The sequence below is a fragment of the Ambystoma mexicanum genome, chromosome 2p, assembly GCF_040938575.1.
Source record: "Ambystoma mexicanum isolate Mex_15411 chromosome 2p, UKY_AmexF1_1, whole genome shotgun sequence".
Taxonomy (NCBI): domain Eukaryota; kingdom Metazoa; phylum Chordata; class Amphibia; order Caudata; family Ambystomatidae; genus Ambystoma; species Ambystoma mexicanum.
The window spans coordinates 625466529-625482335 of NC_090923.1; the positions used below are offsets into that span (position 1 = coordinate 625466529).

The 15807-nt window shown below is 48.7% G+C and overlaps 1 protein-coding gene across 2 annotated transcripts in view; it reads left to right on the top strand.

The window, feature by feature from the left end:
* The window catches only part of RBM6 (RNA binding motif protein 6), a 1836548-nt gene that overhangs the window by 94234 nt on the left and 1726507 nt on the right, over positions 1-15807 (top strand). For both annotated transcript variants that reach the window (XM_069644148.1, XM_069644149.1), the window contains exon 3: positions 9126-10491. In XM_069644148.1, coding sequence (XP_069500249.1) covers positions 9126-10491 — 1366 coding nt within the window. The remainder of the gene's footprint in view (positions 1-9125; positions 10492-15807) is intronic.

The following is a 15807-nucleotide window of genomic DNA, read 5'->3' on the forward strand; positions in this document are numbered from 1 at the left end:
TTCTGATTGGTTCTCCTCAAGGTCATTACTGAGCAGGGCAGCCCTCTGCCCTGCAGCCCCTGTGGCTAAGGACCCGAGTCAAAGGACGACTCTGACTGAGGTGGCCCCAGATGGTGTCTGCAGGTGGGCCAGTGGCCAGCCGTCAACCAGCACAAACCACTAAAGTGTGGCACGGGTGGGGAGTAGAGCAATTACTCTACTCCAGAAAGCCCAACTACACTACATTACCCTTCCACTGAACTGTGAATGCTTGCATATGCCAGACTTGGACAAAGCTGTAAATGTTAGCATGCCCCACACCAATGTTACCGAACATTAGTCTGCATCTAAGCCACATTTGGAAGGAGTTGTGGATTTTGGCCTGCGCCGCGCCGCACCAGGACTGATTCGTCAATACTGCCTCCTAAAACTGTCACATCCAGATAGTGTGCTGAAGGTTTACTGTGTTGTACTCTTCCCCTTAAGACTGTCACAACTAGAAAGTTTTAATTAGTATTCTAATGTGACCAGGTTACATCTTGATAATGCACTCAAAATTCCTGTGTTGTACTCTACCTCCTAAGACTGTTTGACTTCTAGATATTGTCCCCAAGAGATTGTGTTGCAATCCACCCTCTTAGCCTATATAAAATCTAGATAGTGCACTGAAAGTCTGTGTTGAATCCTAGTAAGGCTGTCACACCTAGATGGCGACCCCATGTCGCACATATCCACCTCTTGCACCCACCCAGATTCCAAGAACCCTTCACACCCTCCCCGTCCTCACGGCTAGCCACCCGCACATTAGCTCCCACCTTCTCGAGCCCCCCACCATTTCTTCCCAAATCAGAGCTGCACTCTGGCACACCAACCACCCGCCCCTCCTTGGAAGCCCACACCCCCTCCCAACCAAACCATCACTCCCCACCCTCCCTCTCAATGCTTGAGAACTCCCAAATACACCACAACACCCTATCCAACTCCAAAATCAGGGCCACACTCTGGCACACCAACCACCTCCCTCCTCTGAACCCCCATTCCCCTCCAGCCCTCCCGCCCACACATCACTCCCCACCCTCCCTCTAACCGCTATTAAGAACTCCCTAATACCCCCTCGCCATGACACCCTGCCTCCTATCGAACTCACAAGCCAGAGGAGCCCGCTGGCTCTCAACACCTCAAACCCTCACCTTCAACCCCTACCTCTCACCCAACAGCAATCATCCCTCCCCTCCTTTCCACACCATACTTCACAGTCCCTAACCATCACAGAAATGCGCAGCCCCTATCCACAACTCCCCTCCACCGCCAACCTCTTGACACCTGCCAAGATCCCTCCCCACCATATCCTTTCCCCTCTCCAAAAGCAGCACGTCTCGAAGAACTGTAGCTGCATCTCCCTCACCCTCAAACCCCCAAACCTTCTCACACTACTGCACTGAAACCCTTAAAGTAGAAAACTAGCCTGGTCCCCCTCCACGACGGTCTACTCCTCTCCCCTTCTATCCAGCCTCCCAATCTCTCCCTCCCCATCCCTGCTACACTACCCCCCCCCCCTGCCCTCAGCCTTCTTCCACCCCCTCTCTCTCAACTTCTCGCCGCTCTGCACACCGGACTCCCCAATCCTTCGAGAGTCATCCAGACTCTCCCAAATCCCCCATCGCCCAAAGACCATCCACCCCCCCTAATCCCTACCCACATCCCTCGGATATCCCCTCCGCCTGCCTACTCTTCCCAGCCACCACTAACTTGCCTCCACCCTGCGTCACATGGAGCCCGCTGATGGCCTACCTCCCCACCACCCTGCATCTCCCTGCACTTGAGCACCCCACCTTCCCCCTCACCAACCCCCATGTACCTACTACTTACACCCCAACAACTTCCATGACACACCCCACTCCGAAATCAAGTGCATCCTTTTTAATGCCCGCTCTGTAGCGAAAAACAGACACAGCATCTTCGACCTCTCCTCTGACAAACCTGACCTAATCTTAATCACTGAAACCTGGTTCTCGGGCGACTTTGCCCCTGTTGCACATGAGGCATTCCCCTGTGGCTAATCCATCATCCCACTCAACAGACCCTCAAGATGAGGTGGCGTGGCAGTCATTTTCAAATCTCACTTCTCCATCTCACTCGTTGATTCTCGGACATGTATTCCATCATGCAAATCCCTCCTTGGTCATCTCACTACCTCCGACTTTCTCCAACAGCTTCCTAGTCATTTACAGACCTCCTGGTTACGACACATTTCACAACCAACCTCGGACTCTGTAGCCACCATTCAAGTTAATCATCCCTCCCTGACTTTCCTAAGGGACTACAGTATCTGGTTGGACATCCCCACCAACCCCATGACCCATTAACTGGTCGACAATCTTGATGCGCTCAATCGTTCTATTCACATGAACGGTCCAACTCTTTCCAAAGGGCACACCCGAGATGCCATATTCAGCTCCCATGACCTGATGCATCTAGACCACCCCCCCTTACCACTCATCTGGTCTGACCACTCTGCCATCCCTTTCTCCATCCTCTCCCCTGCCCCTAAACCCCAAACACCCCCCCCCCCTCCACTGCAAATGCTGGAACAAACTAAAGATCTTCCTTGACCTAGCCGACGCCCTGCTTCTCTCCCCATAACACCCCCGCCTGATGGATCTCTAACCAGCAACACCTTCAACTCATGGCTCAATGACTCACTATTTCCATTCACGCCCGCATGCCACTCTTCCTCACGCCTTGGACCATTTCCCAAATGGTTTACTCCTGAACTGAGGAATGCCAAAAAACTAAATCCTTGAACGCAAATGGTGAGCAGAAAAAACTGTCTCAGTTGATCCACCTTCACCCTCCACCATCGCAACTACAAAGCAGAAATCCGAAAAGCCAAAAAAGCCCACTCCAAAAATAGGATTCTCAACTGTGGACACCGCAGCAAAGAACTCCACAGAATCGTATCTAAATTCATCAAACCTACTTGTGCTTCTGCCCAATCTACCCCATCACAATCTCTCTGCGACTCTCTCCCTCCACTTCTACACCACTGCTCTCAACAGAAAGACTTCCCTTAACAAAAAAACTGTCCCTCTCCCGCCCCAAATACCGCCCGTTCCGACAACCACCTCCCCCCCCTCACGTTGCCGCAACCCCACCTAACCCACCTTTGACTCCTTCAAACCAATCTCCAGAGAAGAATTTCTTGACCTTGTATCTGCTCGCAAATCCTCTGGTTTCCCCCCACTAGACCCCTGCCCGCCTCAGTTCTCAAAGAAATATTCTCAACCACCTGCGCAGGAGAGCATGCAAGAACCACCCTAAATTACCCCCTTTGCTCTGGAATCATTTCCTGATGCCTTCAATATTGCACATGTCAAACCCCTTATTAAAAAACCATCCCTTGACACCAAAAGCTACCTTCCCATCTCCAGATTCCTTGCAAAACTCATTGACCGAACTGCATACTTTCAACTAATCGCCTTTGTCGAATCCAACAACGTCCTTGACCCCGCCCATTCAGGCTTCAGACCACGACATGGAACTGAAACCACTCTGGCCTCAATCTGGGACGATCTTAAGATCACTGCAGACTCTGCAGGATGCGCTGCACTAATTCTCCTCGACCTGTCTGCAGCCTTTGACACGATTAACCATTTAATACTCCTTGACAGCCTCGACTCCCTAGGAATCCGTGGAACCGCTCTCAAATGGATTGCCTCCTTCCTCAACAGGAAACCAATAACCCTCCTCCCCTTTTTGTCTCTTCTGCTCTCCTAGTTAATACTGAAGTACCGCAAGGCGCATGTTCATATCAGCTCATATTCAACACCTATATGTCCACCCTCCCTGGAATCATCCGCCTGCACAATATCATGTGCTAAACCTACGCCGACGATACCCAAATCTTCCTTGAACTCCACAAGTCTGACTCTCAACCTGACCTAGCAGCCTGCCTCCTTGATGTCGACCGTTGGATGACTACAAACCACCCTTTCCTAAACCCCGCCTAAAACCGAAATCATGGTATCTTCGTGGGTGGCAACACTGAGCTTCTCCCTCGTCCACTCCTGTGACCCCCCCTTCCATGGGCGAACCGCCCACACCCTCCGTCACAGTAAAAATCCTTGGTTGCACCATGGACCCTGGCCTAACCCTCTCCTGACAGATCAACAACGTATCTAAATGTTGTCCCTACCATTTAAAAATACCTCTCCTTCATGAACAGACTTGCTGATATGTCCATTGTAATGTCGAGTCTGGACTATGCCAACTCACTTTACCTATGAGTCCCGGCATACCGCCTTAATAAACTCCAAAGAGCCCAAAATGCTACTGCTAAAATGCTACTAGCCCTGGGTCCAAGAGACCACACCTCTCCAGCTCTCGGGACCCTCCACTGGCTTGCAGTTGGACAAAGGTCTACTTTCAAGACCCTGTGCATCACTCATTGGGCAGTGCAAAAGACTGGCCCGCTAGACCTGCAAGATAAGTTAAAACCTTACCTCCCACACTGCACCCTAAAATCAAGCTCTGCCCTCCTTTTAGTGATCCCAACCACCAACTGTCAGAATCGGAAGAGCCTCTTTCTCGGCATTGGTCCGACTGTGGAACTCGCTTCCACCTCACACACCCAAGACTATGTGGCATTCCACAAATGACTAAAAACGTGGCTCTTTACATAACACCAACCCTAAAGATGTGTCTGAACACCCAACAACCCATTGACCAAATATACAATGACTCTACCATGTGTTATGACCTCAAAACCTACCCACAGGACAGGATGGAGTGGATGAAGGGAATGGATTGAGGGAATGAATAGTGTGGATGTGCATGTATGGGGTAAGGGAAGGAGTGAACGGATGGAATGAATGGAACAAATAGACGCATGTGAAATTAAGGGATTCAGTGTATGTACTGTTGTATGTGCAATGAATGAGGGTATCTATATAGTGGATAGAATGGATGAACTAGAGTGAATAGGCAAAATTAATAGAACTGATGGATGGATTGGGTGGATAGTGGATCGATGGATCGGACGAGTGGAACGGTAGATGGGATGGATGGACGCAATAGATAAGACGGGCGGATAGAAGGGATGGATGACCTAGATGGAGTGGATGCATGTGGAATGATTGGAAGATATGTACAGAGAATTGGCGAATGCAATGGATGGAATGGTCGGTATAGGTGTATATGGAATTTATAGGTGGAATTGGATGGAATGGATGTATACGGTTCAATAAAACGGTTGGATGAATTATAGAATGGATGAAACAGACTGAGGGGATGTAGTGGATGGAGCGGGATCGATGGAGTGGACGGTGCTCATAGGATGGATGAAACGGCTGGAGTAGATGGAATGGTTTGAACTGATGAATGAAACGCATGGGGGGGCTGGGATATGGGGATCGATGGAACGGATGTAATGGATGAATGGGGCGGATGGATGGAACAGAGAAAATCGATGGAATAGGTGGGTGGAGCGGATTGACGGAAAGAATGGATAAAATCGATGGGATGGGGTCGGAGGAGTCTTTTACGCTCACCTGGTATCCACAGGGACGCCACCCAGCCCTGGCTGGATGATTTGCCCTCTTGAACCGTCTCCCGGTCCCTTGGTAAGGCCTCTGGTTAAAGATGGGTCTCCAATATAGGAGAACTGAATTCAATACCAGATTGTTTTCCCTCCTCCCTTGGCCTCAACTCCTTCCTCCCCACCTTAATATTGCAAGAGGTGGATTCTCCGTCCTGCTCCTCGTGGCAGGGGCGCGTAGATGTGGGGGGCGAGCAGCGACCAAGTTACTTCACTGGTGCAAGCCCCCCTGTGGGAATCAAGGCCTGCTGCGACTCTGTAGGTTTACTGCTTTACAGTCTTTATATGCATTTCTTACATTCCCCTTAGTTCTAATAATAATGTCTTGCTTCTTTCCTTAAGGTATGGAAAGGTATTTTGGTGTTGTCATGCAGTTTGAAGATGAGCATGGGCCGGTAGGCGAAAGGGCGGTGTGCGCGATGCTGTCCGGTGATTTATGTGTGGGGCGCTGTTTCGCCTTTTATATTGCTAACCTGTGTCTTTTCTCTCCTTGCAGGTTGCGATGTTCCTCGCCGAGCGCCGTAATGTTCCAGCAATGATGCTGACCAGGAGATGACTACCCAGGTAAGAATTGTGTGGCTTTCTTCATTCGGGAGGAAATGTGAGTAAAAGCTTACTAATGCTGTGTTCCTGTCTCATCTTTCCAGGTTATGGTATTCCAGGATGCATGCGGTGCCGGAGGATGGAGTTCGTACCTTCAGGTGAGTGGAACTGAAGTCAGCGATGAATTGAAGACCGGATGCTGTTTCAGGTAAGCTGGCATCAAAGAACTGGACACGGTGAGCGTTACGCTGCCCACAGCAGAATGACGCAAAACATGTTCTGTTTGGGTGTGGTTTAAATAGTCTCGGGTAAAGTAGTCCAGGTAAAATGGTCCCAGGCCTGCCACACCCAAAAGACTAGACTGCATAGCTGTGTGTGCTTCCATGTTGGCTTAAACCCCCCGCCCACCACCCAAGTTAAATAGTCCCAAGTAAATAGTCCCATTCTTATGTAGGTCTTCATGATGGTTATGAGCCAAAGGTGCCAGGACTGACTCAGTGTCTTGGATGAGGTTTTAAGGCCTTTGACCTGGCCCTAACTAGAAGGCTGACTTGCCAGTGTGGGCCAGGGGCAAGGGCCATGACTGAGTCGGAGGAGATTAATGGAGTACCTAGTTTGAACTGAACTTTGGCCTGCACCAGTTCCTGATGAGATTGTGAATGTTGGCCTGAGTCGCTTCTGGATGGAGGTGCAAGTGTTGGCGTGTCCCACATTTGGAGCTGTGAACATTAGCCTGAATCGCATCTGAATAGAAATACGAATGTAAATGTCATGCCCCACACGTGCATCACTGTGTACCCTGCCTTCCTGTTCCCCAAGCTGTTGCTATATATCCGTAAGCCCAGCCCCCTGTCTCGAGCACTTTAAAGATGACCATCATATCACATCTCTACTATACACCATCATTAAACTAGAACACAGCTATACCCCTGATTAATTCGGCCTAGCTGTTCACATACGAATACGACCCCATGAACACCATCACCCAACACCATCACCCTAATAAAACGCAGCTAGCCGAGCACATTCCGGCCTAGTTGCTCAGACGTGTCCTTCAGGCCTAACGCAGCCCGAGCCCAGCCTGGGTGTCCACCCTCCAGACTGCACACAGCCAACTGATGTCTCCTGCACCACACCTCATGCTAGGATGCAGCTACCATCCGGCAATTACATCAGCTGCATTTTTGATACACCCTATGACACTATCTCCCCCTACTGAACAGAACTGCGTATCCTGAGGGCGTTCAACCAGCCAGTGCTTTGAGGTCATACCAATGATATATAGAGCGCTATATAAATGCCAAGTAACATAACACTGAAAACTGCACGAACGGCCTGCAGGGTAAGTGAGTTGCAGGCTCCTTCATGCAAGCCTCCTTCTACTACTTTTCATAAGGATAGTTAAACAATCATTTTTGCCAAAAGTAGTTTCTGACTTTAGTTTGTCAAAAAAGAACCCTCCCAACTTTCTACCCTCCTCCTCATTTGGGCAAAGAGGAAGATAGGTTGCATAGTCACAACCCGAAAGGGGCCCTGAGTTTTTACATTGCGAGAATGGCAACGTTTTGCCATGACCAACTTTTTGTGGGTTATTCCGGTCCTAAATTAGGACTAGCGGTAACAAAACAAACTATATCCCGGTGGATTACACTGGCAATTGGAGAGTGTTAGACTGGAAAGGACCTGCCAGAAGGGCTTCAAGCTCATTCCATGAGGGGCATGGCAACTTCTGTGACTTTTCAAAGGGGTGTCACTGTAATTGACATCTGCTCAGCAACAACTTGGGGGTCGATTCATACCTTTGTTGAGCATTACTGGTTAGACTCTTCTTCTCAAGAAGGCCTTTTTGCAAAGGCAGTCCTTCAGTCCATTCATGATAAATCTAAATGGTACACCTACCTCCAAATTGTCACTGTTTTGGGCATCTGTCAAAGATGAGGAATACGTGGGAGGACAGTCCATTTGAAGAACAAGTTACTTACCAACTGGTAATGTTCTTTCGACTGGATGTTCCTCAAACATATTCCTCATCGCCCCTCCCAGCCTACCCCACCGTACAATTCATGTGAATTACTGTTTCCTGAGAGCTTATGGTCTGGGGGACGCCTAATTAGTGCCTCGCTTTATGGAATAAAAAAAACTGTACTGAAGCCAACCAGCACGCCACAAGCTACTTGTACTATTGGTAACGTCGACACGTTACGGCGGCCTTTGAGGGACATTGGAGCCCTCTGCCGAGATTTTTTTCCAAAGCAGTGAAGCTGGCGAGATACATATATCAAAGATGAGGAATATGTGGGAGGAACATCCAGTCAAAAGAATGTTACCAGTTGGTAAGTAACTTGTTCTTCTAGCTTTGTGGGTGGGATGAGGGGGACAGCATCCTCTTTGTGGCTTATTTGTTGCAAGTATTTTTACTCCCCATTTTTTAATTCTGGTAGAATTTTTTGACTTCTTTATGGAGTAAAAGGGCTTGCATGTCACTTATCTCTAGGGCTGGTGTGGTGTCCCCTAAGCCAAGGGAGAATAATATTGATGGCATGTGTGGTGATTGGTCGGACCAAAAACCATACAGTGGGAACCACATAGGTGTAAGAAGCTGTGAGTAATTTTGGTTTTCATCCATTGAGTCTTAAGTTGAATGGACAGTGGAACTAGAACCGTAGGTACTTGTGAATCTGACTAGGCTAGGTCCTGCTTTGGAAACCCATCGTTACTACATCCGGACACTAATTTCCCCTTGTTAACTTTACTTGCGTTCATCCCCAACTACTAAGCCTCCATGTCCTTATGTGAATTAAACTGTTTTAACTTGAAACCTGTATCTTGAATGTACTGTTGATCTAACATCATTGGACACCTTTCTCTGTTATCCGTTTGTGCTGTTCATACTTGTGCGAAGTCATTTTTTCTGCTGAAAAGCTCTGAAGTGTCAAAATAAATCTTGAACACGAAATAATTTGGTTATTTTATTTGTGTTGATATTCTAATATTTTTTCTTTTGTAGCAGGAGCCAGGAAGAGCGGTTTTCGTCTGGGTGGAACAGAGACTTCCTTAGCCGCTCAGATGGCCTTGGCCTTGAAAGAAATTCTGGAGGCTTCCAAGGTGGGAGGGAACCATCTCGTCCCTTTGAAATGTCTGGAATGTTGGGACCTACAGGACGTTCTTTTCCTAACCGTGAGGAACCCCCTTTCAGCTTTGCATCACGAGGTGGTGCGCTAACTGACTTTCGGGCAGGTGAAAGGATGGCTCTGGATTTTCAGGCTAGAAATCTGCAGGCCAGGGAATTGTCATTGTTGGACTTGAGAGCTAGAGAGGCTGCTGAATTTAGGAGCCGGGAGGCCCACCTAATGGAGTTGCGCAGTAGGGAAGGGTTGATGATGGACTATCGAGCAAGAGATGGCCTGAACAGCGATTTCAGGAATAGGGAGTTACTTTCCTTGGAGTTTAAAGAGCGGATTGCTCCACATATGGACTACAGGGAACGAGAGATACTTGCTGACCTTCGCAGCAGAGAGCTTCTTCCTGACTTCAGGGGTCGGGGTATGCTTGACATGGATTTCAGGAGTAAAGAGCAACCACATGCAGATGTGAGGGGGATGAATATTTCAGACAATGACTTCAGAAACCGAAACCTGCCCCTTTCAGACTTTAGGTCTAAAGAGGGGCCCCAAATGAACTTTTTAGGCAACACCTCTACTCTAGATTTCAGGGGTAAGGATGGGTCTCAGGTAGATTTTCGGGCTAGAGATGTACCACATTCTGACTTCAGAGCTGCAGGCACTTCTGATCTGGACTTTAGAGGTCGGGAAGAAACCATGTTCAATTTTCAGAGCAGTGAAAGACCTAGGACAGACCAGGATTTCCGAGACAAGGATAGGGCAACTGGTCCTGTGGATTTCATAGAAAGAGTGAGGCTACCTCCAAATCAGCCAATTTCGGATTACACGCAAAGCCAACCTGGTGTCCGAATTGCAGATGAAGAGTTCCATGAAAGCCGCATAGACAAAACAGGAGACTCTGATCTGGTGAGGCCTCTGTACAGTCAGGAGCACCAGACTGACAACCAAGGAAGAGAAGGCCAGTCTGTAGTGCCACCACCGGTTGATGTGAAGAACAGTGATGGGCCGCACACCACCGTTTCACCCCCAGAGCAGACTGCTGAACCTACCAGACAAACCTCTCCCACTGGAGAACAGAGACCTCAACCTGGGCGTGGTGTTAAAAGAGGTGTTGACCTAGACTTCCTTGGAAGGCAGGATACAGACTATCGAAATATGGACTATCAAGATGTAGATTTGCGTTTTGATTACGGCCATGGCAAGTCGGTTGTTGAAGAGCGAGCCTCAAAAGATGCACACCAAGATAACCAGGTATGTACAGAGTGGCGCTTAATCGGTTAAAACTAAACATTCACAGCTTGTATCCTTTGCAAAAACTTTAATTCAGGAAATAGGCCATCAGATGTTGGAGGAAAGACTTGCAACAGTCTGCTTGGTGTTCGAATTCCTTTAGCAGCATTGTTAGAAATGTATTCATAATGTGATTATTATTGAAGAATAGACGCTGTGTTCTGTAATGCAAAAGAGCTGTTATTTCCATGAGACAGCATTTCTGTATTTTCTTTTAATGCATTAACTGTGCCTGCTATATTTTAAAGTACATAAGTGATTCAGACATTTGTGAACCGCTAATGCACTATACAGGTCTTCTGAAGTGCTATTGAAACCAGCCTTTTCAGTTTCTGTGCATTTATTGCACGTATATTCATCAATGAATCATATATTAATGCTTGCTAGGCATTATTTGTGTTTTTTTTCTCGCCACCCTTCTACCCCTACCGAAAAACATTCCTCCGGCATAAAAATGCTTTACCTTGGGCCGCATTTAATCATGTATCATGTAAATATTTAAATTTCAGGAGGATAGCATTCCCTTCTTTTCAGTCATCAAACATTAACTTGCGTTGCGGGTAAAGATGATTCTCCGTTTTGCTTCATACGAGGATTTCGACACCCTCTTGCATTTTAAAGACATGAACATGACTGTACTGTGGTGAAGTTACCATTTGACCCAAAATAAGTCCCAACACAAAAAAGCGTACCTTTTTTATTATGCAGTTAACCTTTACTCTACCCACCGTGTAAGGGGAGCACTGTGACAGACTTGATAGTTCTGTGATTTTACCTAATAGAATTCAGTGAATGACAAGAACTGTGAATAGATCCCAGCCCCTACATATATTGTTGAACATTTTCAATGGTTTTTCTGTTTTTATTCGCTGTTCTTAAATTCTCAGTAATTTAATTGCGAAATCGCTGCCGCAGCGTTTATTTTGTGCTGCTGTGCTATTTCTTGCATGGGTGTGGTATTTGCCAGCCTCCATCATGGCTGCCCCAGAACTAGTGATCAGAGGGCCTGCCCTGCTGTGGGAAGGCTCACCGTGATTGGGCCCCTCTGCCAGCAAAAGGCCCAATCAGGCAAGCTGGCAGGTGAATGCCGGCCTGCCGCCCAAGGCCTCATCTAAGGCCTTGTCTGTTCCGGTCAGTGCCTGGCCTCAGGCTCTACTCTCTACAAACTACAGTCAAATGTGCTCCCTGTTGGATTATCCATCTATGCACCTCTGGACTGTGACCCCCCCCCCCCCCCCCCCACTTGCCATCATGCGAGTACTGTCTTGCTTGGTGGCTGCTTTGTCTTTACTTGACTCAATCTCTGTGCCACTCAGTCATTAACACTGCAGATGTCCCCTGCTCTACGGTGAAACTTCACTTTGCTTTCACTCCCCGACCTACATTTCCTCTGACCCATCTCGGTACTGCTGTGCTGCAATCCCTGTCATCCTGCCATGTTTGTCTGTGTAAAAAATCGAATTTAGGTGTGCCATTATCCTGCACTGTTCGGTTTCGTCGTACTAACACCCACTTGGCCAAATGCGCATCAGTTTCAGAACTGTGCATTGCAGCACACACACTCCTAACCCCTCCCCACCCTCGTGTTCTCTCTCTCACTCCGAGATGGCACTCTCCAACTCCCCATCTATTCCAACTGCTACACGATCACATGCTGCAAACCCTGGTCTCCCAATTTCAGACAACTGTCAGTGCATCCTCAAGAGAAATCTTCACTGATATACTCTTCTGTCCCATCTCCTGACCTACGGACCGATCACCTCACTGCCACTCTCCCACCTTACTCTTCCACATCCATTAATGGCACCAAGTGAGAAGACCTCCTTGCGGGCATCTTCTCATCTCGCTGCTGCATTAATGTTTACCTCACAGGCACAGTCCTGGTTCACGGCCCTCAGGCCACCCTCCTTCTCTTTGACCGGATCCTGGCTTCTCTCATCAATTTCCTTCCTTCCCCTGCCTCTCCCCCTTCTACCCTCTCTGCTCTACCACCTGACGGAAGCCCGCCACCCCGCCACAAAAAACAAAGGCAGCAACCGTCTCCACCTGGCGACCCTCAACTCCTGCTCAGCCATCAAACACTCTGGACATACTTGCGCTAACAGGAACTTGGTTCAATGCCAGCTCTGTTACTTCCTTTGACTCACTCGTTCCCGACGGCTTTAAGATCCCCCCAAAGCCTTGACCCTGCCGTGCTGGCGTTGGGGTTGCCTTAATCTTCCCAGAGTAGATTCCTTCTTCCATCCTACCACTTCGCCCTATTCGTCCTTTGAGAGCCTAGTATGCAAATTGGTTCTCTTTCCACAACCTTGACCAGTGCTACCATCTACCGGCCACCAGGCACCTCCTCTGAGTGGGTGGACTTCTGTTCCCCCCTTCTCTCCACCACCTACTAGGTGACAACATCCACCTAGACTCCCCTTGCACAGCAACCACCCTCTTCACTGACCTCTGCTCCTCCCTATCACCTCTCCATTCTTCCCTCTGGCCTATCAATTCTGTTGGACACACGCTAGATGCCATCATCCACTCCAACCTCACTCACTCTTATCCCCTAGTCACCCATCTCTGCTTGTCTGACCACTCTCTCCTCACCTTTCTATCTGGGTTCCTATGGCCCTGACAACTCCTCATGAAGCTCTGCTAACCTCATTCACGAACATCCGTCCAATTAAATGTCAGCTGCTGCCTCCTCTTCCACCTTCATGCCCCTTTGCCCTCCCTACACAGACCCCACCACTGCCCTTAGCAGCCTCTGTCCATTACCAACACCCATGGCATCCTTGCCCCAGTCGTGAGGATCCGCCTGAAACCTCCCTTCAAGCACAACACCTGGTGCAACGCTGAAGTTGCAGACCTTAAATGCAAGTGCAGGCTGCTGAACGGAAGTGGCACACTTCAGGCTCGCCCTCTGACAAATTGGCCTGCCGCTTGAACCCGAGACACTAGACTCCATCTGTGCCAAAATAAGAACACACGTTCAGGCACAAGTGTCCAATGCAGCCAACAACATGACTAGACTCTTCAAAATCTGCAGGGAACTTGCCAACCTGTCTGCAGTATCTTCTTGGACTATTCCTTCCTAGACCCTTTGCAATTCACTCGCCTCTCCCTTCATTTCCAAAACCGAGGCCAGTCATGTTGCACACTCGCCCAACCCTTCCCATACCCCCCACCACTTCCCCTGCTCCTGTCTCCCCTGATACCAGAGTTGTCACCTCCATGCCAGTCTCTTTCAAACAGGTTGACCATGCTCTTCCAGAACCATCAAGGACAAAATCTCCTCTCGCCCCTGCTCTTGCTGATATCTGTAACCACTCCTCTGCTAATGGTTCTTTTCCATCCTTCCTCCAAGCACTCCCTTGTGCGACGTCTCCTTAAAAGAACCTTCTGCAGACCCGTCCTGCCCAACCAACTACTGTCCCATTTCCATCACCCCGTTCTTGGGGAAACTGCTTGAAGTTGGCCCTCCCCAACTCACATACCGAACTTGTTGCTGGTCTACACGACCACCAGTCTGGGTTTCGAGCATCCAGAGGCACGGAAACTGCCCTTTTCAACACCCGTGAAGAACTGCTTGCATCCCTTGATTCCAACTCCCCTGCTGTCCTCATCCTCCTTGATCTCTTCCCCATTTGATACAGTGAACCACTCCATCCTCATAACCAGGGTATCATGGAGCCTTTTTATCTGGGAGCGGGCACTGCTTACCTCCTTCCTAACTGACTGTTCCTCCAAATCATTCTGGGCCCCTTCACCTCGCCTACTTCCTCCACCTGTGGCGTCCCCCAGGGCTCCATTCTTTTGCCCTGGCTCTTTAACATACACCTTTCTCTGCTGGCACGCCTAATTTCCTCCTCCATACCCCCCCCCCCCCCTACTTCCAGTGCTAGGCTGATGACGCACAACTCTTCAAACTTTCTACTGACGCCTCTCCCTATTGGGTCCTCTGCACTCTACTGCTTCCCTTAACTATGGCCTTCTCCATGGACTCCCCCTGCCGTCGCCTCTGAGGCCAGGAATCTCATCTTGAACTCCTCCCTCTCCTTCATCCCTCATATTCAGGACATTGTCAAGAAGTCCCACTTTCAGCTCTTCCTTCTCAAAGGTACTCTACTCTTCCTCACTTTCCCCTAGAGACTTGATGTTGCCCGTGCTCTGGTTCCCTCCAGGCTGGACTATTGCAATAGCCTATTAATCTTCCTTCGTCCATCCTGCGTGCCCCCCCCCTCCAGCTAACCCAGAATGGGGCAGCAAGACTTATCAAGCCCAGGGACCGCATCTCTCCTGCCCTACAAAGCCTTCACTGGCTCCCGATTTAAGCCTGGATCAAATCCCTTCAGCTTCCTGACCATATACCCCCCTTCTAGACTCCTGCATTCCTCTGGCACCTACTCCCGGCGTGTGAAGCGGTTTGCTAAACTGAGCTGGTGGTCTAACGTTCCTTGGCGTGGCTGCCTCCTGTGGCAATAGCCTCCCTCTCCCTGTGTCTTGAGCAGGACCTCCATAGGTTTTGAAAAAGCCTCAAGACCTTTCTCTTCACCTCTTCCCTGCTAACTCATACAGTAGCTTGTCTGATGTACAGGGCCCTTCTTGCACTTACACCGCAAGCACTTCTCCATGAGCGCCACAGCACCTATCCCTTACACCTTCCCTTCTGCACTTTCATGTTCGGAACACTCACAAGGCATAATAGGTTTCTCACCTCCGTTATTCTCATTTGTTATTAATTCAATTATTTCTTTGTTGTAGTCTTTGTCTACCTTCCCCTACCTGGTTGCCCTGTGGGCCCTTTGAAGCAGTTTTAATAATTCTATACGTGCCTAACACATGACCAATGAATGATTGTTTTCACTATTATCACAGGATGCCAGACTTGATCACAAGCTTGCCTTCAGGTCATTGCATAGATTTTTTAATTCCGATCTGTATTCAGGACATAGTTACACAAGGGCTCTGCCTTTTTGTTCAATACACTAAAAAAAAAAACATTCTTTTGTACCCTTAAAGCTTCTAAGTCCAAGATCCCAGAACCTATTCAATTCAAGTAGTTTGGCTTCAAATGTTCTGTACAGAGGGTGATATTTTCCTCATATCTTTGAGGCTCTGGGATCTGCTTAGAATCCCATGCTGTGTTATATAGGCTGACATTTAGTGGTTGTTGCAGAGTATTGCATTATTTGTTTTAGAAGTAGAAAATAGGATGCTGATGGGGCGTCCATAGTACTATCCCTACTGTGACGTATACAGTACCCATGATCCTTCATGCGTCTGTAG